This window comes from Chanos chanos, chromosome 1, assembly GCF_902362185.1.
Source record: "Chanos chanos chromosome 1, fChaCha1.1, whole genome shotgun sequence".
Lineage (NCBI taxonomy): Eukaryota > Metazoa > Chordata > Actinopteri > Gonorynchiformes > Chanidae > Chanos > Chanos chanos.
Genome location: NC_044495.1, coordinates 53,940,694 through 53,964,984, shown reverse-complemented (window position 1 = coordinate 53,964,984; position 24,291 = coordinate 53,940,694). Strand labels below are relative to the sequence as shown.

Below are 24,291 nucleotides of genomic sequence, written 5' to 3'. Positions count from 1 at the left end.
TTTGGGTGAAAATGCGAAATGACTGCATTCTGAAACGACACTAGCAGACCAGTATGAGTAGATAACTTTGAGGTGTATCAGTAAAGAATTAAGACTGGCGCCGAGAATCACACCTGCTGCATGAATAGATCATAGGGTGTTGTGTGTCATTACTGATTACTCTATCTATCTATCTATCTATCTATCTATCTATCTATCTATCTATCTATCTATCTATCTATAACTATATGAAATGTGATTAACAAGTTTAACTCTGTCACCTTTTGCACAATGGTGAACATCTTCAAGATGCACATCAAGATCATTTTTAATGAAATTCTTATTGAACAATGTCAAACTAACTTGGAAGCAATTGGATTTTTTGTAGAGATGTAATTTCTCAGTTTTTGTCATAAACTTTTAGGTTATTTTATTTACACTTACTGAAACTTAAAATATTCAATATCTCTCTGTCCCCCTCAAAATATTGCGTTGCAAGCGGTTATTAATTTGTGACATGTTTACATACCCGCCCCCTCCCCCATACATAGCAGACAGCCACCTAACGTGATTACGCAATACTCGGTCGTGACGTTAACACGCCACCGATGGAGTCCCGTGGTGGCAGAGACGCGGCGATGACGAGTCGACTCCACAGTGGGACGGACTGAAACTGCTTTTGGATAAGAGACGTTATTTGTTTATTTGCTCGTTGTTCAATTCAAAAACGCAGATCCTCGAAGAAAACATTATCACTTTCTCTTCTGGAGCTTCATCAGAGGTTAGTGGGGCGCTTGTTTCTGTCTGGGTCGGTGTGATTTTTGGCTTAGGCCTCCGTTCAGGGTTCCGCCCTCTATCTCATAACAACAACAAAAACACTATCACTTTGCTTTGCTAGCAAGCTAGGTTAGCTGCCTAGCCGCAAAAACGGGGCCTCAAGCGACAAAGGACCGATAAACTACATGGCGAACATGAATATATTGCCATGAGATGCTAGCGTCTCATGTGGACTTATCACAGCAAATGTTTCGTAGTTAGAATACGCCGTCAGTGTGCTTTATTGATTTGAATAGATTTGTGAGGCCAGTTAGCAAGCTAGTTAACCTTTGCTAACTAACTATGATGAAGGCTGTTCCGCAGGTAGCTGCTGGGCTAAACCACTGTTTCTACCGCTAGTCCAACTCGCGGTTTTGTACTTGAAATGAGTTTAATGGATTGTGCCATAAATGTGTTAATTACTATGCTCGCTGTAGTGATGTGAATTTCATAGCTTCAACTTAATATTTGCATGAAAAAACGTTTAGCCGTTTAGCGAATAAGCTAAACAGTTAGTCAGTAAAGTAAAATTATTGTTCAGAATCTCTACGTTCAGATATCCTTTGGTATACTTGCAAACTCGCCAGCTGTCTTGCATTGTGAGATGCTTATCTAGAGGCAGGTCGGAGCTTTGAATGAATTTGAAGAGGAAGCTTGCAAGCAAAGTGCTCGCCATGCCAATTCATTACAGTGGTTAACTCGTAGCTAACGTTAGTAGAGGATAACAACAGCTGTTCTCTCCCGTTGATAACATACCAAAATTGTTTTTAGTTCCATTATATCGGAATACCAATCAGTCAGTCTCTCTGTTGTGTTTCAACAGTGTCTGTTAGCCCACCGTGCTGATTTTGCAAGTAACTCTGCACGCACAGACACCTATATGCTTGTTTGCCCCACAGTTATTATGCAATGCTTGGGTGCCGCCAGTACTGTGTTACCGTCTGTATGCCGGATTTATTGACTCTACATTAATCATATCTTCGTTATCGTGAACTGGTGAACAAAATAACGTTTCAAGACATTTTGAGCAGGTTAGTCTTGGCCATTCTCTCCACCGTAGCGTGTCACTGCACTCTTGTCTGGTGGTTTAGTTGTTCACTGTATTTACACACTATGGCTATCAATAATGCAAACATCGTTGAACCATGACAAAGTTGCAGAGCACAGCTAAACTTCCCGGAGCTGCAGAATTCCAAACGACAGCTCTCTTAAAATAGATTATTATGATATACGTCGTAGCCGGGTCTGATCTTTGCATACGTTGCGTCTGGAGCCATGTAGATCATAAAGTTCCAAGAGAGACCTTGTCAGACGGGGGTTGGGGGGGGGAGGTGGGGTTGGTCAGCGCCGACCTCCTTGTTCTTAAGCCCAAGAGTGACATCTGAGATAGAGAGGTTGACTGCAACTTTCACCAAATTACAATTGGAGCCATTGATCCAACTGTAAGTTGAGTATTTCAGTGAGAAAGTCCTTGTATGTGACGCTGTAGCAAGAGACTTAGCTCTTACTGCTTTACCACGCGCTCTTCGATGTGGAACAATGATATGGCCTAATTACAGGGATGTAGTTTCTCCATGTTGTTTGGGAAGATGTTTAGCAGGTTTCTCACGATCCTCCTACACACTGAGGTGTTCCGAGCGTCTACGTGTGAGTTAATGTAATCCACATTTAGAGGGCTGTTTGTTCCAATCTGTAGCAGTCATAAGACTGCTGTGCTGTTCTAAGGCACTTCATTTTCATTGGTCCGCGTTCGGAGTTGAGACAGTTCCTCGCGAGCGCATTTTTGGTAAACATGTGTGCGCGTTATAGATATATTTTATCAGCCCAATCCAGGCCAGGGCAGGGTGTCGTCTTTAGACAGGGCCAGTTAAATTGAGGGTTTTTAGTTTGGGTGGGGGGGGGGGGGTGGAAGCTGACCTGCTCCCCCTGTCAGTGAGGTCATAGCTTATGACTCTCAGGAGACTGTCGGGCCATACATTCCTTCCGGCTTATGGAATTCCAGAAAACCACTGCTCCATTTCGTCTTTTTGACCTCCTCGGGGACAAGTCGGTGTCAAGCAACTTCCCTCAAATCATCTTTGTCACTGGTTGCCTCTGGTCTGAATAAGCAACTGTAGAACTTACAGTACTGTGTGTTTCTAACTTTCAAGAATGCAGCGTTTGTGTAGAAGAGCATACGTAGATCAGCGCGCTAAGTTAAGTTTGGACGTCGACCGTGCTTGCAGAGGTCCTTTGTTAATAGCTCTTCAGTCTCTTTTTTAAAGTTTTTTTTTTTTTATTGTTATTATCTTAACGAAACATTAAAATGCAAATGTCACCTGTCCAGAGGGGATTTGGATGAGCAAACAATTTTAGATAAGCCATCATAACAAGTTTGGTATTGTCATTACAGGAGGTTTCCCTATATTAAACTCCCTCATAACTGGATGTCGATGATGACAAGAGGCTGTAGAAGAGGGACAGGGAACATGACGTACTTAGAGATTAATGGCTGTGTACATTGTGGTACATCTCTTGCCTCAATTTGGCTACTGGCTGGAGTTGCAGCCCACAAGTGCGCAAGAGCCCTGCTTCCCTCCCAGCGAGTTGTGTACTGTAACTTCTTGATGAGGTTCTGTTTGCCAGAAAGTGAAAAGGATTATTGTTAAGACAAAATTATGTAATTTCTGGAGCAAAACGTGACGGTTTGCGTGCCTTCCGGTGCGCACTGCGTTTTCTAACTTGCATTGTTCTTCTCTTTTGCAGAATTCAATGTCATAACCTGGAAGACAGGCGTTTCGAAAAGGATTCTCAAAACGACATATCTTCATTGCCCTTTTCGGTAAGCGCGTGCCGTCAGTGAGGTGGCGTGTTTTTGGGGGGAACATGCCACGCCTCGTTCCTCTCTAATCGACAAAAATGTTTTTAGTGTCAGGAAAAAAAAAAAAGAAAAGTCATCAATAATTAACCGTCTCTTTCAAATGAAAGCGCACTGTTGAGACCAGAAACTGGATGTTAACCAAATCGAAGCCTAGCTCTCTCTCTGTTTCTTGTTTGTCGTCCCCGCAGACGGAGATCAGAGCGAGCGAGGGGGGAGAAGTAAAGAAGAGAGAGACGGCAGAGACCCGTACTCCTTCACTGGGGCTATGGTAAAAAAAAAAAAAAGTCTTTTTTTTTTGTCTTCTCTTTCTCCTCTTCTATCTTTCCGTCTGTCACTGTTCCCCCTGTTGACGCGTGAGCCTGAGCCAACGTTCGGCCCGTCCCGCCGAACGGGGAAAGCGCTCCCATTGATTTTTTTTTTCACCCAGGCTTTTTAAATCAGTCGTATTTACCGGCGGGCAGGCGGCCCCGCGGGCCCACCGGCGTCGCGGCGGTTTCACCCCCCCCAGCTGCTGGCTCAGCAAGAATCAGAGTGGCACTTTGGCAGCGCGGAGAGTCAGCGCGGACAAAGACCCGATGAGCAGATAAACGTCCTCGCTGTTTATTACAGTGTAGCTTTCTTCTCGTTCGTTCCCGTGAGCCGCAGCTGCGTTAAGTCAGAGGGCCGTTTCTGAGCGCATCTCCATTCACGACGTTGGTCCGTCCCCGATCCAATGCGCGTTTTGTTCGGCTTTCGCAATTGGGTCAGTGTGTTGGTTGCTTTGTTTATTTGCGTTTGTATACGTGTTGATTGTCTCAGCGTGCTCATTTGAAAGCTTTGTTTACGCGTCTGCGTCTTTGCTCGTTCATCTTGCTGTTGTTGTTTTTTTTTTACTTTGCTTTGTCTGCCTTAACGCATCTGTTGGCCAACACATGTTTTCATGACTCTGTGTGTGTGTTTGTGTGTCAGCACATTGGGCTGTTTCATGTTTGTGTGTGTGTGTGTATGTGTGCGTCAGCACATTTAGCTGTTTCTTGTGCAATGCGTGAGCGCACTGGGTGTTTTATGTTTGTGTGTGTGTGTGTGTGTGTTTGTGTCCCAGTGGGTGTGTCTCTGGCAGTGTGGCACACTCACAGAGACTGTCCCCCTGGTCTGGCCCCTTGTGCTGTGTTTCCTCAGCCATACTGATTCTCAGTGTCAGCTCAGTGCTTGGGCGCACAGTAGTCACGCTGATCCAGCAGATAGTCCACAGCACTTCCCCTCCTCATTATCACAGACCATTATCACTCTCTCCTACCTCTCACTCTCTGGCCTCCACTCCAAACACATGCGTAAACTACACTACAACTAGATGTGCTCTCAAAAGTGTTGATTCGTTTTTCCTGTAGAACTATTTTGTAAGGGCCGCATTCCTACTGCTTGACTTTGCAGAACTTTTTTCTTTTTAATATAAAAATCTGTGAAACTGTACTCTCCGTTTATATGTGAATGAATATTCCACCGAGAGCTTCACCTTGTGATTGGGTTTTTCACTCACTCATAACCAAATGTATCCATTGCAAGTGAAGCAGCGTCATAGGCGCGGAAACCGACAAGCAGAGGGTTAAGAGGGCAAATAATGTCTTTAGACTATATTTAAACTGTGATGCTAGCTCTGGGTCATTCTGTCGAGGTCAGTTTCTGGTTACCTGGTTCAGCCTTCTGCGTTGCGTGCGCTGATATTTTGGACAGGCTGATTATGCTAAACGTACCTCCCAGAGTTGCTCAATTTTCCCTTAATTTTGGTTTCCTGGGCAAACTGTTGTTTGCAGTGCTCGCATGAAGTATCCCAAACATTCTCCCCCACAACAGCCGCATGCTGGCGGAACTGAGGACGGCTGTGTATCCGTTAGGGCCTCAAGGCTCCCTGGTCATTTTAAATGTAGACAAGAGTTCTCTCTCTCTCTCTCTCTCTCTACCTCTCTCTCTCTCTCTCTCTCTACCTCTCTCTCTCTCTCTCTCCCCTCTCCCTCTCTCTCTCTACCTCTCTCTCTCTCTCTCTACCTCTCTCTCTCTCTCTCTCTCTCTCTCTCTCCAGTCCTTCTTATTTGTGGCATGAAAGCCCAAACGTTCTGTGCCAATTTGATCTTAGAAAGAAATGTTTGAGAGAGTAATTCTGGAACAGAAATGAGTGGTATGGCCTGTGCTCAGCACACACACACACACACGACTAATCACTGTTCTCCATCAAAGACATCCTTACATGTGGCCCACTGGACATTTGGCAAAGGTTGCATAGCAGAAATCAAAGCATGACCCTAATTGGATCTTGTTGCCACTCAAATTAAATTTAGAGCTGTAATATCTTTTAAGACGCTTGAGTGTAAATAGATTACTTATGATATTTCCAACTCGGGCCCGGTCTCCGGATTGGTGTGTGTGTGTGTGTGTAGCTGGTGGTGTGTACGCCCAGGCAGCGCAGACAGAGAGGCCTTTGAGCCGGGGTGAGGAGAGGGTACCCTGGAGGGCGAGATCAGACGTCGTCGGTTTTATGTGGGCGACAGACTGGAGGATTGTGGGATTGTAGAGGCAGGACTCTCTCTCACTCTCTCTCTCTCTCTCTCACACTGAGCAGCTGATGGATTTGTAAAGACAGGTCCTGGTTCAGTCCTCTGACTGTGTGGTCAGTTTCTCTTCACTCTGATTGGGATGTAATTACAGGGTTTTTTTTTATCATAAACAGTACTGTCTTGTCAGAACAGTTCTCCCAGAATCCTCAGAGAGCGATTAAAATCCAGAAACTATGTTTGCATCTAATGTAATGAGAGAGGGCAGAGTAGTGACTTGATATTATTATGTTGATGATGGTTGTAAGATGTTCAAATTACTAGTGTGGTGATGGTGACTATTGCAGAAACACTCTAGAATTTGAGTTAGATCGCACCTAAATGACCCTCTTGAGATCTCGCTGTTTTTGTTGGGTACACTACAGTCTGTCCTGTTGCCCTCTGTACTGTCTGTGAATATGTATTTAAGTTCCTAACATGAGTATGATGTAACATGGCTGTTGTGTCTGGCAGGAGGAGGAGGGGCAACAGAGCCTGGAGTGTATCCAGGCCAATCAGATCTTCCCTAGGAAGCCCCCTATCCTGGAGGAGGAGGATCTGCAGGTAAGTAGAGATGGGCCACACCCATTATTTTTCCTCTGGTGTTGCTGCTGAAGCAATGGTACATAGAAAGAACGGAGCAAAGTTTTATGAGTCATGGAAATATACGAGCGTCATACGGTTTAGATTCCGTTCATTCGTAACTGATATTGTCTGCTGTAAAAGCTAAATACATGTGCTGATGTCCATGGTAAGTGTGTGTGTGTGTGTGTGTGTTGCTGTGTCATGAGTGTAATATTGTTGTAGGTGCCCTTTCCTGAGCTGCATGGAGAATTCACTGAGTACGTGGGGAGAGGAGAGGACGCAGTCATCGCCATGTCCAGCTATCGCCTGCACATCAAGTTCAAAGAGTCCATCGTCAATGTAAGAGCGGCTTCTTTCTGGTATTAGAGAAGATCCAAGTATTATCCAAAGACAGCTCACTCGTTTAAAAGTTCTCAGAACCCGTCCAAAGAGCTTAGCCTCTACGGAGAACTCGCAGGGCGTACTTCGCGGTTTAATGATAAAATAAAACACCCGTGAACCGCCTGTCAGAATCTCCTCACGTTTATTGGTCGCCAACACCCCGTGTCATTCCGAAAATGCTTTCGACGAGTTACTTCCTTCTCAAACGGACAGCTGCTCAATTTTAGGTTTCTAGAGAATTCCAGACATTTTTTTGGCCTTCGTTTTGTAGTCGCTGACCCAGTTGTTAATGTTTCGGAGGGACACTCAATAAAACGCTCTCACTTATTGTCAGCTAATACTCTTTGTTGTTTATTCAGGCCTTGTCACTATTTTGGGGGCAGCGAACCTTTTGGAAAGAGAGCGAGTTGCATTTGACCGCTTAACATCACCAACTTTTTAAACGTGCGTAACGTGGCGTTAGATCGCAAACTCGGTGCTACGCCCGCGGCAGGCTGCGTTTTGTTCCTAGTGTAGCTTAACTAAACGAGTAATGCAAGTTTCACACTGGTGAATGAGGTTTCTGCTAAATTTAGAAGCTTCCAGATTACGTGACGGGTGTTTGGGGACAGTGTGGCAGGCTTGCATCAGGCTCTCCTGGTATTGGCTGTGGTGTTTGTGACATGGCCAGAGGCTGCGATGACCTTGTGTGTGTGTGTTCACCACATCAGCCTGTCTTTGGTGCCGACGCTGCCTTTCTGTATTTCCTCCCCGGCCGGTTGCTATGGCTGCAGTGTTTTCGGTAGAGATGAGCGACACTTCCAGCCTCTTCCTTTCAAGCAGCGCCTCACTGGAACAGTTCTCTTACTTACAGTCATCACCAATGCGTTATCTATTTTAACAGCCCTGTCTATTTTATACCCGTCGGAATTGGCTACCGTTTTTTTTTTTTCATTTTACACCCGTCTAAAGGTTACAGGTTACAGCGGACGGTAGAGTTTTTCTCCTTGGATTTCTGTATTTGTTTATCCCACATGTGTTGCACTGATGCAAATGAATTCAGTTGAAAATATCTGTCGGAATCGATCAGCCTTCGATCACAGCACAGTGGAAATTATGCAGGTACAAACTGCAAGGTGCCAAAGAAAAGAACTGGAATGAACCTGTAATACCATTTTGAAGCATGCAAATTTCTCTGTGTGCTAGATGTGTCCTCTTGTGACACTGTCTGTGGATGGAGCGCAGTGAATAGGACTGACTTGCTGACTCCAGTTGATCTGAACTCGGCTCACGCTGGTTTGTTTTTGCAGCGCCGCGTTGCCAGTCAGTCGATCTCTGGGGTAAATGAATGTGGTTTTGTCACCGCTGGCAGCGTTCCTGTGAAACAGCTAGTGCATGCTGTTTACAGTTATATGAGGGGGGGGGGGGGGGGGGTTGCGCTGCTAAACGCTTGCATAGCATAGCATAGCTGTGGTGAAGAAACCTCAGGTCGGAGAGTGAAGTAATGCATTGACTGGGTGGAGAGAGAGAGAGGGAAAGAGGAAGTCTTAGAGAAGAGTACATGGAGAGTGGGAGGGTTGAAGGCGCTGAGAGTTTGTTTTCAGCATGCAAGAGTGAGGTAGAGTCAAAGTGAGAGAGAGAGAGAGAGAGGGTGAAAGAAAGAGGCGGGGGGTTTGAGTGGGGGTGTGAACTCTGGCTGTTAACAAGGACCTGAGGAATTTTCGACTCAGGCCAGATTAGAATGGTGGAATTAAACTGCAACCACAGGATGTCAGAAAAAACAAAAAAAACAAGAATGTGTGGCCTTACGACAGGCCCGTAGAGCCGTTGGTTCTACGTTCTACGTGCGAGCGTAGGATTTCACGCGGTCACTCTTTTGTGTCGTTTTGTTTTGCTAAACAGAATTGCTCGTGCGAGGTGTCAGTAAGTACCTTGTGAACGGCCTTGTCTGCACGGTGTGCTGCCACTGAGTGTGTGAACATGACAACCTTGAGTTGACCTTTTCCACGCGAGGTCATGAGTTTGCATGGTGTTTAGCAGCGTGAGATAAAACCGCAAGCCGGTGCTTGTTACCAAAAAAGTGGCACCTTTTGAAGCTTGTAGTAGATACGACTGAAACACATTAAACTGGCGCATAAAATCCAGACCCCTGGTTGTCAATGAGCAGAAGAAACATTTGGGTTATGTTTATGCTTTTCACTGGCCTGATTCAGTAAAGCTTGTTTTAATAATTCATGCAGGGCATTGTTTACTCTGGGCATCTGATACTAACCACTAACTGCTGTTAAAATGAGTAGTTTTGCTCTTCTGGTAAATCTCATTAAAATCCTGGCGTATTAAAAATATATAGCTTTAACTGGTCACTGTGCCGACTCTGCTTGTGACCGAGCTGTGCAGTAGACGGAATGGTTTGGACATTGGTTGCCCTCGGGTTAAGCACTAAACCCTGCCCCTTTTTCCTCGGAGTCTCTCAGCTGATCTGTCGTCTCTTTCTCTTTCTGTTTCTCCCTCCCTTCCGTCTGGCAGGTTCCGCTGCAGCTGATTGAGTGTGTTGAATGTCGGGACATGTTCCAGCTCCATGTCACCTGTAAGGACTGCAAGGTCGTCAGGTGAGCCTCCGCAACCTGCTGTTCAAACAAATGTCTCGCCCTTGGGCTTAAGCTCTACAACACACCCACACACAATCTCTGATTTTGTTTAAGGAGAGGTTTAACCATCTCCTAATGTAAAAAAAAAAAAAAAAAAGAAAGAAAGATGCTTTTTGGACCTTCCCTTCCCGCATGTATGTATTGACGAAGTGCAATTGGGGTTTGTCTCTCTGGTCGTGACCTGTAGGTGTCAGTTCTCAACGTTTGAGCAGTGCCAGGAGTGGCTGAAGCGTCTGACGGCAGCCGTGCGACCTCCCTCGCGCCTGGAGGAGCTGTTTGCCTTTGCCTTCCATGCCTGGTGTATGGATGTATATGCTGGAGAGAAGGAGCAACACGGGGAGCTCTGTAGACCAGGTACAGGCTCACGGAGCTTCTGGAGGCCTCTCTCTAAGACCCCTTAGCTGTTGCTTTTCCTCCCAGCGGTAGAAATAAGCGGCCTCTCTTCTGAAAATCTCTTGAGCCATTTTCACATGTGCACTACGGACTAGGTCCGCAGAATCAGGTTCGCAATTTGTCCGAAGTTGCCCTTTCACACGTGTAGCACACAACAGGAGACTGTCAGCGTCAGAGATGTTCTCATCTACTTGAAATACTCTGTTTGGTTCAAGCGAAGGGTGGCACCCGGGTAGAGCGCGTAGGAGGCAGGACGCGATGCAAAAAGTACGCCGCGGAAATCGCAGTGTTTTGTTAACAACATGTTGAAAATGGCCAACGAGGCTACTGACTTTCGTCTGACCGTTTCAGCGTCAGCCCTTAGCGACAGAAATTCTCGGACCTCGTTGTCTCTCCGGTTAGATATTTTCGTTGGCGTCTTCGTGTAAATGACCCTTCTTCTTCACCCTCGGATGTTTGGATTCCTCCGGTGTCGCACCAGTTGCATGTTAGAAACGACATCAACACGCCCACGTACTCACTGTGCATTCTCAAGACTATAATCCGCTCTATTCGCACACGGACTCAATCGGACATACAACGGACTTTGTACTAGGGGGCTGGTAGAATAAAGCCCGTTTAGGATCCGATCCGACGGATTAGGACATTTGCGCCCACACATACAACCCCTCCGGTTAAGAGTGTAGATTATTTTAGTGTTGCAGCGCATGTGTGAAAGGGGCTTTGGAGTATGAGTGACAGAAACCGTCCCGACTTCTTTGTAAATGATTTTAGAAAAGTGCGTGTTGAAAACGATGACTGGAGTAGGAATGCCTGCTGAATCGGTTAACTAATGTAAGGAAAATTCTGGGTGTTCCCTTCTGTTGTCTTTCCCTCATGTCATCTCTTCTCACCTCTAAACTCCGGCATTGTCCTCAGGCGATCATGTGACCTCGCGTTTCCGTAACGAGGTGGAGCGAATGGGCTTTGACACTCAGAACGCCTGGAGGATATCTGAGATCAACAACAAATACAAGTAAGCTCACTATCTCTCTCTCTTTCTCTCTCACTCTCAGTCCAGCCCTTCCCACTGATATATACACAGATCATATAACAGATTCCACTTACCTCTCCCACACACACACACTGAGGATCCTGTGTGTCTCAAACTGCCGCACTCATATATCTGATAAATGTCTTTTGTTACTATGGTAATCCTTGTGCACACATCCTGGGTTGAATACAGAGGGCAGTGGTGTTATGTTGACGGGTTGGCCACGGGCATAGTTTCCAGACTTGGGCTAGATTAAAAAAAAAAAAAAAAAAACCCAGGCTGGGATAACGTGACCGCCAGCGGAGGGAGGGTTTGACGTGCATCACTCAGACCGCTGCCCGCCTCTCACTGTTTCCTCTGTTCTGCGGCTCGGGCGCTGCCAGGCTGTGTTCCAGCTATCCTCAGCTTCTCCTGGTGCCAGCTTGGATCACCGATAAGGAGCTGGAGAACGTCGCCGCTTTCCGCTCCTGGAAGAGAATTCCTGCCGTAGTCTACAGGTCAGACCCTCCCCGTCTAAGCCCGACGTAGAGAGAGAGAGAGAGAATTATCAGAGTTGCGTGTTATCTACGTTTTGCATTGACATACACGTTCTGACAGACCTCTCGTACCTTCCGTCCAACTCATTGGTTTCGCTCGTATTTTGGTACCGCCCCAGTGTCCTCTGTGTTGTTCTGAGGTCTCTCCCGTCTCCGCCCGCAGGCACCAGAGCACAGGGGCCGTGATCGCCCGCTGCGGCCAGCCGGAGGTCAGCTGGTGGGGCTGGCGTAACTCCGACGACGAGCACCTGGTCCAGTCCATAGCCAAGGCCTGCGCCGTAGACAGCGGCTCCTCCCGGCACCTCACCAACGGCTCCTGTTCGACGGAGCACACCAACGGCGTCGATCTCACGGACGTCGACTTCGGTCAGTCTCCCGTAAAAGGAGATGCAGAGGCTGCGCTGTGGTATCTCTCTGTCTCGACTCGAACCGCTCCGAGACTAGCTTTGAGTGGTTTTTGGCCTGTTAGTGCTTGTCCGAGGCTCTAAATGAAAGCTACAGTCTAAACAAGCTCAGACAGAGCAGAGCAGTGGCAGCAGCCCCCCCTCCCCCCTCTCCCCTCTCCCCTCCCTCACCCTGCTGTGGTAAGACTCAGTTTATAGAGTGCAGGGGTGGAGCCCCAGTGGAGAACATCCAGTGTAATTGTCTTAGGTTTTATATTGGAATGAAATTCGCAGCTTACTGAAATGATTGCTGGCATTCCGACTAAATCAAGTGAACGATCCGAATCAGAGGTCAGGATTACATGTTGATTTTCGAGAGCCGATCTGTTTTCCACAAGTTTGGCTCTCAATTCATGTGTCCAAGAGACTTGAAATGTGAAGTAACCTGGCAATGGAAATCAGCAAAGTTATAACATTATCACATTAATGTGTAATGTATCTATATTAATATATAGCCTGTATGACTACTGTTCTTAATCGACGTTGTCCGTATTATCTACTCATTAAACCTCTCTCTCTGTATCAGACTCCTCCATGACGAACAGTTCTGAGGTGGAGACGCTGGCCACGCAGCCCCACAAGCTCCTGATTCTGGATGCCAGGTCCTACGCAGCCGCTGTGGCCAATCGTGCCAAGGGAGGAGGTTGTGAGTGCCCAGGTAACACACTGAACCCCCCCCCCCCCCCCCGAGAGAGCTTCATACAGTCAGTCCCAGGAAGCTCATTGTTTTGCACCGAAAATGAAAACCGTGTTTCCGGTTCTCGGTTGGTTCACTGCATGTGTGTAGTGAGTTATTGGGGTTTTCTTTGTTTTTGTTTTTTTACCTCTGTGCTTTTGTCTTGTTCTGTTTTTTTTTTTCAAGCATGCCAAACCACAACAACCTACATATTCTCAGTATAGGAGAACATCTCGCTCTGTTTGTGCTTTTGATCATTAAGACTAATGTTAATCAGAATACGAGGCCGGTACAGTTCGTCTTTCCCATTCTTCATTCTCGTGCCTATCATGTGATGTGTGTATGATTTAACCGAGAGGACGAATACAACAGCCTCAGTGACAGTGTTGACCCAGTAACCAACAACAGAACACATGATGTCATTCCTCAGACCATACATAAGTTACATTGGAACATATGAATCCACATAAGCAAATAAAGTAGGTCTTATGTACTGTAAGTCAGGACTTGTTTTTCTCACGTCCAGGTAGCCATGCATTGATCTGAAAAGGATCAAAGCAGTGGGTCATTTTGCAGTCTTGATAAAGAACCTTAAAAGATACTGATGTTTAGATTTTTTTCACTCAGAGGAACTGTTGTTCAACTTTTATTTTCTCACACTCATTTTCTAAAGAAGAACCTTAAAATAAAAGAATCTGAAGATTTTTTTTTTTTGTAAGAACTTTATCACTGTGTGTATTAAATTGGTTCAAGCTAAACCATGTTACTAACCGCGCTGCAACCCAAAAACCAAACCATGGCCCGAAAATCCTAGCATAAACCGTACTGCGAATACAGCGAACCATTACAACTCTAGCCATATCAGTGTTATGTCATGTGTATTTCTTTAATTTCATTTACATTTACTGAGTAAAAATGTCATAAGATAAAGTCGTTCGCAGTGAGTTTATTCAGAATGTTCTCTTTTGAAGTGGATGTTTTGGGGCTTTTTGTCTCGAGACAGATTACATGTCTGTCTTTTTTTTCTTTCTCCCCTCTCGTGCAGAGTACTATCCCAACTGTGAGGTGGTGTTCATGGGCATGGCTAATATCCATTCCATCCGCAAGAGTTTCCAGTCTCTACGCTTCCTCTGCACACAGATGCCCGACCCTGCCAAGTAAGTGTGTGACAGGCCTGTTCGCTCCTACGAGGCAGCGTAATGCTGCCTGCCAGCTGGTCTAAACCGACTCGGGCTTTACTCAAAACTTTCAGCATGTGCCGTAGATTAGAGTATCGAGGAAGTAAAATCACAACTTTCAGCAGTTTAATGGTGCCTTTATCCCCCCCCCCCCCCCCCCCCCCCCCCCCCCCCCCCCCCAAGCAAACAAGTAAACAGTTTATTTTAGTTTAGTTCTTATTCTCAATCATGTTGTTGATTTTTCCTTCCCTGTGTGTATGCGTGCGTGCGTATGAGTAATGAGTGAACGTGTGTGTGTGTGTGTGTTCGGGGGGGGGGGGGAGTTTTATGTTCTTAATCCAGCAACAAGCTACAATCTTGGTCAAAAAAAAAACAAAAAGAAGAATAAGGAAGAGCTTGTGAATGTGGCAGTGCCTCCAGTCGCCGAGTCGCTTTGCTTCAGTAACTCACCAGTTGGCAGTGCTGTTCACATTCAAACTCGTGACTGTTATTTTTCTCCTTGACGACACATCTGCCTCTGATTTAGATGTTTGGCTCATATTTGAGGTCCATGCTTAGATCCGTTTCTGTTCTCCCCTGTGATCTCCTTTAAAGTCAATAATGATTCTCTCTTACTTTCTCTCTCTCCTCCTTCTCCCTCTGATTTTTCCCCTCATCTCTTGCTTGCACGGGCTCAAGAAACCTAGCCGAGGTGCCAGGTTGCCAAGCAACGTGCACAATGTGTTAAAATAGAACTGCGCTGGCTCTGTAGAGACAGTTAGACCTGCAGCAGAATAATTTTCTCTGTTCATTTTATCAGTCGTGAATGACAGAGTAGTGGTGTGTGACCTGTTAGTCTGGTAAGACTTCAAATCTTTTGAGACTGCCATGGGACACCTGTTTCGCTTTTGAAAGTAAACATTTTTTTACACGACGCGCTTGACCTTTCCTCTCCTCGACAACAACAATAATTCACGACTAGGTCAACAGTTTACATTCTTCAGTTTGAATAAAGGCATATTCAAATTGTTGATGGGTGTTAACCTTGAGAGACAGGGCAAACTGCTTTTTGAATGTCTCTCTCTCTCTGTTGTTACTGTTGCAGAAACAGGCGAATTCTCATTCAGGTCAATTTTTTGAAGGTCAAGGTGTGTCCCTGGTCAGGTTGGTTTGTGTCTGTCTTGACTTGCTCTCTTTCCTGCAGCTGGCTGTCTGCTCTGGAAAGCACAAAGTGGTTGCAGCACCTGTCTCTGCTGCTGAAGGCAGCTCTACTGGTGGTTAACGCTGTGGACCGGGACCACAGGCCCGTTCTGGTGCACTGCTCAGACGGCTGGGACCGAACCCCTCAGATAGTAGCACTGTCCAAACTGCTGCTTGATCCGTACTACCGCACCATTGAGGTAAGCGACGTCGATTCCTTAGATGAGGAAGGGGTTAACACTCATTATTCTGACACTCTGGTCTGTTGGATGTGGGAAATGCCTCTAGAACGTTCTCCAGGGTGGAGTGTCTAATGAAATTGTGTTTTCAAAAACAGCAAAAGTACAGAGTAGCTGAAGACGATAGCTGTTTGTAAAACTGTATAACTGTGGTATCATATCATTCATTCACACTTCCCGCAATTAAAACTGAGCCACACCCTTCCGCACAGACAATGCACGGATATGGAAGAACCACTAAGCTTTTTGAGAGCTTCTGTCTAGGCACTCTTATTAATGAGGGGAGTGTATATCCACCATTTCCTCGCTTTTCAGTGGCATATATGCAAAACACTGGAGCTCAAATTAGATCCAAATGAAGTGTTAATAATCGAATCTTAATAATAAAGCTTGTACGTTTTGAAATTGAAACACATAGGGATGTGTTTACCCCTGTGGTAGAAGCCCAAAGTCTGGTTCTACACTCTCCCTCTGTTGGTTCAGGGTTTCCAGGTGCTGGTGGAGACAGAGTGGCTGGACTTTGGCCACAAGTTCGCTGACCGCTGTGGACACGGCGAAAACGCCGAGGACCTGAACGAACGCTGTCCCGTCTTCCTGCAGTGGCTGGACTGCGTGCATCAGCTCCAAAGACAGTTCCCATGCTCCTTTGAGTTCAACGAGGCCTTCCTGGTGAGCCCTCCTAGATCAGTGACAGCTCTTGAATCAGTTAAGCTTGTGGAAGCAGTTTATCAAGTCCAAGTTCATTTAGAACCCAATATCACTGTTTACAATTTCAGAGGGCTTTACATGCCCAAAACAAACAAAGCAGGACGGCACCCCCTGATGTAATTTTCTATAATTTCACTCTTTGTGTGTGTGTGTGTGTGTGTGTGTGTGTGTGTGTGTAGGTGAAGCTGGTGCAACACACGTACTCGTGTCTGTTTGGCACGTTTCTGTGTAACAGCGTTAAGGAGAGAGAGGACAGACATATTCAGGAGAGGACCTGCTCTGTGTGGTCACTGCTCAGGCCTGCCAACCGCTCCTTCAGAAACATGCTCTACTCCTCACACTCTGAGACCGTACGATTTCTTTTCCATTTTGTTATGCTTGGGTGGTTAACACCTAGTGCTTCTAATGAAATACACGTAAACCACATGTCAGGGTGTGTGTAGGGGAATAACCTGCTTGTCCTCCTCAGGTGTTGCACCCGGTGTGTCACGTACGAAACCTGATGCTGTGGACGGCAGTGTACCTGCCAAGCTCTTCGCCCACCACGCCCTCAGATGACTCCTGTGCCCCCTACCCTGTACCGGGTTCCAACCCAGAGGAGCAGCCTCTGGGCAGGTGAGTTTGTATACCAACCTCCCTGCTTGGTCTGGAAGAGCGACCTGATGGATGGCGTCGTAAGTGAAATGTACCACAAAACACTCGCATTAGCCTGCTGCTAAGATCTGTTTTGTTCGCTTTTTCTAGAGGTTTTCATTAGAGAATTTCCCCATCGTAGCACTCACATGTTCGAAAATCGAAATCCCTCTCGTTCAAACAGCGTCAAAGGTCCCACTTGGTCAGATGTCATTGCGTCATACGTGTACATTGCTATAAAAATGAATGAAAGTTCTCTCTCTCAGGAGGCGAGAGGGTGAATTTGTTTCAAAATTTTGGACTAAGGCCTAGCTGTCTGTTCAGACTTTCCAAGATTCATTATTTCAAATCAAAACTGGGCACACTGATCTCATAATCTTACATAATGACTCACATAAGCTACTTATTGTCAGATTTTTCCATCGAAGGCAAACTTGACTCTCTGGATGATATATGGTTTCATTATGAATTACCTCCTAGTAATTAAATATTCAACACAGTTTTTCTGGTAATGTATCCAAGTAGACCAATAATTCACCATTATGTTCAGTTTAGGGTTTTTTTTTTTTTTTTTTTTTTTTTTTTTTTTAGTTTTTAGAAGTTGTTTATTGTCTAAACAGTCACTGTTGCTAATGGCACATCAGATATACAGATATATTCAAATATGAGTATATTTCATTATGGAAAAAGAGCTTTTTTGGTTTAAAAAAACTTAAATTCTGTGTGTTCAGAAAACTGTCTGAGGTGCCAGTGATTGCCATGATAAGTGATGTTATAATGTGCCCTTTTTGTCAGAGTGGATGGGAGAGATGGAAAGTACGGTGTTATAGCTTCTGCTTTGTAATGATTATGACCTGCATTAGATAAGGAAACTCAAATTCTCATCTCATCAGTGACTCTATGGAAGCGAATTGTTTTTAGACGAAATTTTATCCCGTTACCCGCGCTTACCGGTTACCCGTTTTTCCTGTCTTCTCTATAGGCGGCCTAAGACCCGGTCTTTTGATAATTTGCCCAGTGCGTGTGAGGTGGGGAACACTCTAGCCCCTAACCGACGCTCCAGTGACCCCAGCCTGAACGAAAAGTGGCAGGACCATCGCCGCTCGTTAGAACTTAACATAGGGGTGGGGCCTGACGGCACCACTACTTCACAAGACCCAGAAGGGAGAGCCAATAACCAGCCAGGGGCGGAGCATACGGAAGGCGTGCCTGATGGGGAAAACGAAGAGGAGAGCGTCAATCACGCGAGACTGCCCGTGGGAGAGCAGGTCGAGGATGCGGAGCTTTCCTTAACGATGGGCGTGGCTGTCGGTCAGATGGTAAACATTCTCCAGGAGGCTACAATAGAGGAGAACGCCACCGACGGCCGCAGAGAAGTTAATCCGAAACTGGCGGAGGCTTACGGTGACAATAGCCTCAGTGATGCCGCTGACGATCAGAATGTCGCTAATGCTAACTCTGCTGAAAACGAGACTCAGTTGAATGGGATCCTTCACGGCGTTGAGACACGGGAAAATCCTAATGTTTTAGGGACATCAGAGGAGGGTCAGGTCAATGGGATCCGTCCAGAGGCTGTGAATGAGGATTCACAGGAGTCAACGATTCATCCCACAGGTAGTCCACAGGAACGGGATACACAGGAGAACCAGGAGTCTGAGGAGTTAGCACAGGAGGTTATGGAGAAGTATAGCATTCAGGATGCACTTAAAACCCCTTCCCCCTTGAATCCAACACACTCTGCTCCCTCAACCCACAGGACTATCAGTAATGGACATGGGGAAAGGAGAGCAGAGGAGTGTCCAGAGGGTCCAGAGGCTGGCAGGTCTGCGTCAGAACCTGACAAAAGACTGTCCCTCTTGGAAAGCTCCACAGAGACGCTCACCGAGGACGGCGGGGTCAGGCCCGAGATGCCGGGCCAGTTACCGATCCCCAAGCCCCTCTCGGAACCCACGTGCCTCAAAAAGGCGTCAGGGGCGGAACCAGAGACAGAGCTCCAGGCCGCTCCCAGAACTTTAAACGGCACCAAGCGGCCGTCTCTCAGTGCCTTCCAGCCCGCCTCCAACGAGCCGCCCTACCCCGTCTGCAACGGCGACTCCTCTGACCAGGAACCCTGCACCCCGCAGTGGACGCGGGCCAACGGGGAACGCGAACGCGCCTCCCTGAGCCGACAGGTGTCGCTGGCCAGCTGCGGCTCGCTGACCCTCCACGCTCGAGGGAGCTGCTCGCACCACCGCTGCATCCACGGCCTGCTGGGAAGACCGCCAGCCAGCCCAGAGGGGCCGACGCGGAGCCACCTGGACGACGACGGGCTGACGCTCCACACGGACGCCATCCAGCAGAGACTGAGGCAGATCGAAGCAGGGCACCAGCTGGAGGTCGAGACACTCAAGAGGCAGGTGCAGGAGCTTTGGAGCAGGCTGGAGAACCAGCACACCGTGGGCTCCACGCGCATCAACGGAGACATCGCGGACGAAGTGGTGAGAACCTAGATGCAGAGCGACATCTTAACATTACAAGCTGTTTTCATCAGTGATAGTTTTTTTTTTTTTTTTTTCCTACTTACAGCGAGTTTTCAAATGGTGATTCAAGAATTGCATCGATTTCATCAGACTTGGTCCAAATATTGCCAGACATAGCGATGCTGTTTTCTGCAGTTGTTTAGCAGGTTTTTTTTGCTTAGGTTAAATATTTATTCATCGCTCATACCGCACAAAGTATAAACACTGAAATCAAAAAAGGAAAGCTTTTTGTGGCGCCGTACCATTTTATTAAATAGAAAAAGCATTTTTTTGCTTAGTTCTTTGGTGTTGGATATTGATTTTTTCTTTTTTTTTATGCCTGGAAGTAGGTCCTAATGCCTTTGTTTTTCTTAGTCCGCAGAGATCTCTCTAAGCTCGAAAACTCAATTTTTCTCTCTCTCTCTCTCTCTCTCTCTCTCCTCCGTCTCTCAGACCTCAATCGCAGACTCAGACTTTAACCTGGACCCCAACTGCCTGTCGCGCTGTAGCACGGAGCTCTTCTCAGAGGCCAGCTGGGAGCAGGTGGACAAGCAGGACACTGAGGTTAGCCAGCCTGATAAAGCGGGGGGGGGGGGGTTGTCAGCTTAGGACGACAGTCGTTTATCAGAGAGATTTTTGGTTTTTTTCTCTCTGGATCCAGTACCGCTCTTTGTTTTTTTTTTTAAAATGGCCCTAGGCAGAAAACACTAGAGGTGTAATATATTTATGTACTATACAATGGCTCTAAGACTGCAGAATGGGCGAGAGTTTCCCTTCAGTGTTTTGATTGATGTTAGCGCTTTGAAAGATGTCTAGTGCTTTGTGGTCTATAAAACAAGAGGAAGAATGACTAGGAATATCTGTTGGGTTTTGATGGAGCGGACTTGAGGTTCAGGGAGGAGTTGTATTGTATTAGATGAGATGCTGTTTTATGTGTGATGCGAGTGAGATCTCAGTGTGTGGCTGGGTTCTGTAGGTGACCCGGTGGTACCCTGACCATTTGGCTGCCCAGTGCTACGGCTGTGAGAGCAGGTTCTGGCTGGCCACCAGGAAACATCACTGCAGGTAAAAACAGCAAGACCCGGTCCACTACCGTGACAATGACATCATGTTTTATCTCTGTCATTATAATAATCACAGTACGTTATCACCATACCATCACCATCATCACCGTATGTCAGAAATACACTATCACAACACATCATCACCGCAGCACATAATCGCCGTCATCACGATATGTCAAAAACACTCCATCAAAGCACAACTCACCATCACCATAACACAGTCCCCATCATCACAATACAGTTACCATCATCACAATACAATAAAACATACACTATCAAAACTCAACACACCATCCCCACAACACAATCACCATCATCACAATACAATCACCATCATCACAATACAAGAAAACATACACTATCAAAACTCAACACACCATCCCCACAGTCACCATCCCCACAACACAATCACCATCATCACAGTACAGTAAAAAATACACGTTATCACATTATATCACCGACACACCCCCGTACTGCTGGTGTGAGGGAGCAGTAGGCTCTGTGTGTATCACCACACAGTCTCCTCTCTTCACTGGTGTCGGTCGCAGAGACGCCACCCAGTCTCCGGCTTCTCCCCTCTCACTGTGTCTATATTTGGGGGAACTGTGTGCAGAGTTTGAGGTTGAAGTGTTGGTCAGAGTCATTTCAGCGTTTCCCACGCATTCACAAGCACCTTTGATGGGTTTTAATTATAAAACAAGATTTGGTCAGTAAACGAAGACTTCAGAAGGGAGCCACACTGAAAGCCGGATTCATCATTTTTATTTAGACCCGAGTTTTTCCTAGCGTGTGCTGCAGCGTGTGTGTGTGTGTGTGTGTACAGGGCAAACACAGCTGACTAAATACACAAGCTCGACAACCTAATGAGTAAACAATCAAACAGACGCACTACAGTTTGAACGACAAGAACACACATTACTGTTATATAATTGGCCATGTAGTAGTCCCTGAACACACCGGGGTGTTGTCAGAAATATACACACTTAACATCACCCGCCAGTAAAACCATCTCATAGGACGAGTGCTAACACTTTATTTAAACCTTCGGTCTGTGCGGTTGTTATCACCGGTGTCACAAGCACAGTCCAGTTGTGTCTCGATCTGTGTGAGATTTGGTGAAAGGGACCAGATGCTTGTGTGTTACAGCAATTTTACAGTAGCAATGACGGATGTCCGTGAATGAGATGAGCTTTAATGAGGGAGGGTGTGACTGACTGACTGACCGATCTTGCAGTTTGTGAGTCTTTTGACTGTAGGTTTAAGTCAAGTGTTATGCAGCCGCACTCACGGTAGCAATTCTCCATCTTCTCCCCTCTACTTCACAGAGGCAAGGAGCGTGTGGAAGAGGCCTGGTGAGAAATACTCCAACCCCATACTATCCAAGCCCTCAAACCCTCTCCTCTTTTTGTTCTGTTTCTCGCTCCCTTTTCTCTCTCTCTCTCTCTCTCCTCCCTTCTCTCTCTCTCTCTCTCTTTCTGTTTTCTCCATTTCTGCCCTCCCCGCCACTCCCCCCCCCCATGCCTCCTCTCTTTCTCACTCCTTCTTTTTCAGCCTGTTAACCATGCATCGCTTCTGTGTGTTCTCTTTAATCTCCCTCTCTTCACTTCCAATCCTCATCCTCCCTGTATTCCAGCATCACTGCACTGGGCTAAAGGCAGTCCGCCCCCCCCCCCCCCCCCCCCCCCCCCGTCCCGCTGTCTTTCAGTTCAGGCTGCTGCCACCGCCTGCCCACTCCCCTCATCCCAGCTCTCACTATGTCTGTGTGTGTGTGTGTGGGTGGGTGGGTGTTCTTGTTCAGGCTGGAATGCATCAGGATGGACAGCAGATTCACGTATCCACAGGGCGCCTTTTTTTTTTACCCTTCCCTCTGACCAATAAACCTAATAGATTGTTCCGACTCAAACGATTCATTCTAAACTGAACTTTTCACTTGACTTAAAAAAAAGCAGCAGTGATGTGCTTTAAGGGAGGGGGGGGGGGGGGGGGGGGGGAGAGAGTAAGGCTGTGATTTGTTCGCCCTTTTCTCAGTCTGAAAGTATGTGTGGGACAGATTATCTGACTAGCCTTGACAATACAAAAATGCTCAAAAGAATGTGAATTATTCTAAACATGCAGCAGAAAGGCATTTGTGACCAAGCATGTGCATTTTGATGTTGGTACACACAGAGGCATCCACTGATTTGCATGATACCTCTGTTTGTGTGTGTGGTTTTTGCCTGAGTGTGTGCGTGCATGGCTATACAAAAGCTATGTAACATACATATTAGATAGCATCTTCATTAACGTTTAACAGCCCGTGTGCGTTTGTGATAAACTGAATCGTTTCCTGCCTCATTGGTTACTAAGAAAATTCCACAAGTGTCCGGTCAGGATTCTTTTAAATGATATGATTGTGGATGCATTGTTCCTAATGTCTTTTGTTTGCGCTTTCAGCATAGTTTGAATATCTCCTTTTGACTGTTGATCAAATGGTCATTTGTTTTCATGCCCCATCAAAAATGTCGCAAAACTTGTTAATGGTGCTGAGAGGTGATTGGTTCCCTGACCACGAAGTGTGTAGACTGTAATGCATAGTTATTGAAACAGAAAAGCAGACTTGCTCGGCCTTGCTCAGAGGCCCCCATATCATGCACGGTTGTGGTTTCTACTGAGCAGCAGTCTTGACTTTCTTTCTTTCTTTTTCTCTTTGATTTATCCCCCCCCCCCCCAGGAATTGTGGGAACGTATTCTGTGCCAGCTGCTGCGATCAGAAGATCCCAGTGCCAAGCCAGCAGCTGTTTGAGCCCAGTCGTGTGTGTAAGGCCTGCTACAGCACCCTGCAGCCCTCCACCACCCCCATGGAGCTGGAGCTGGAAAAAACCATCACGGCCAGCTCTAACTAGACTCACACCTTCAACACAACCCCCCCCCCCCCCCACTCCCACCTCCACACCCACCCCAACCTCCCACTCCCACCCCACCCCCACACTGAGGGAGGAGCCTACAGCACCCCTCATCGAACGCCTGAACATGCACAGTGTTGAGGAAGCCAAGGAGAAGGTTCTGGAAACTTTGGGGGAGTATAAGTGGGGGGGGAAAGGTGGCATTTTTTTTTTTTTTTTTAAAAAAAGAGAGATCCTGAACTGAAAGGGATTTGTGTGTATATACAGCGTGGGACTTGACGGGCGTCGGAGGCCGCGTTCGAGAGTTTGCTAAGCACTTTTTGGATAGCTGCTGCGTTTGGAGAGCTGGCTGGCTGGACGGACAGACGTTTTGGGACGCTCGTGTGCGTACGCGCGCACACACAGAACTGCTTAACGTGTTGGTGAATGCAGGGTTGGACTTGGATTGTGCTGAACGCTTTTGGCAGAAGGTTCTTCACCCCCCCCCCCCCCCTCCCCACAACCCCTGATGCCAAAGGAGGTGGGGGGGGGGGGGGGAGGGCGGCGAAAAAAAAGAGGGTTGTCTCAGAATGGCAAAGGACAGTTTTTTTTTGTTTGTTTGTTTTTTTTTCTTTAACGCTTGTGTTCATTTGAATCTCTTTTTAAGAAAAAAAAAAAGAAAAGAAAACAAAAACATTTCTTTGGATAGGATCTCCAAGTGTCATCATCTCACCAATCTTTTTCTGTTTTTTTTTTTTTTTCTTTCTCTTTTCTGTTGGACAAAGAAAAAACCCTAGAGTGTGTAGCTGCCGTAGAGCGAAATGATAAAAGCTTAAACTCGGTTCCTAGCTTTTGCTTTGAGTTTGTTCTTTTTAGTGGTGCTCTGCTTAGACTAGACACCAGAATATGACTTAGTTCTCAGTCCACACTTTCACCTATTGGACAAATGTGGATATTATGGATGATTTAAATAACAACAACAACAACAACAACAACAAAAATGGAGTGTAAGATAATCTGGCTTTGATCTGGAATCCT

The 24,291-nt window shown here is 46.5% G+C and overlaps 1 protein-coding gene across 2 annotated transcripts; it reads left to right on the top strand.

Annotated features, from left to right (window-relative positions):
- Nucleotides 1-628: 628 nt before the first annotated feature.
- mtmr3 (myotubularin related protein 3) lies at nt 629-23,274 on the top strand. Of its 2 annotated transcripts, XM_030767789.1 has the most exons (21): nt 629-760; nt 3,541-3,616; nt 3,844-3,923; nt 6,694-6,783; nt 7,027-7,143; nt 9,691-9,773; nt 10,000-10,166; nt 11,124-11,220; nt 11,622-11,735; nt 11,938-12,140; nt 12,744-12,875; nt 13,939-14,050; nt 15,255-15,450; nt 15,973-16,158; nt 16,377-16,547; nt 16,667-16,812; nt 17,813-19,307; nt 19,782-19,892; nt 20,305-20,393; nt 21,718-21,744; nt 23,103-23,274. In XM_030767789.1, the coding sequence occupies exons 3-21, from the start codon at nt 3,921-3,923 to the stop codon at nt 23,272-23,274; spliced, it is 3,711 nt and encodes a 1,236-aa protein (XP_030623649.1). In that variant the 5' UTR covers nt 629-760; nt 3,541-3,616; nt 3,844-3,920. The 2 variants fall into 2 exon arrangements, with proteins under 2 accessions (XP_030623649.1, XP_030623655.1); XM_030767795.1 differs by lacking the exon at nt 21,718-21,744.
- Nucleotides 23,275-24,291: the final 1,017 nt, after the last annotated feature.

Excerpts from the sequence above, each read along its gene's own strand:
- mtmr3 (XM_030767789.1), top strand. Across the intron at positions 11,736-11,937 it reads ATTCCTGCCGTAGTCTACAG|GCACCAGAGCACAGGGGCCG; the intron begins GTCAGACCCTCC and ends CTCCGCCCGCAG. Across the intron at positions 12,141-12,743 it reads TCTCACGGACGTCGACTTCG|ACTCCTCCATGACGAACAGT; the intron begins GTCAGTCTCCCG and ends TCTCTGTATCAG.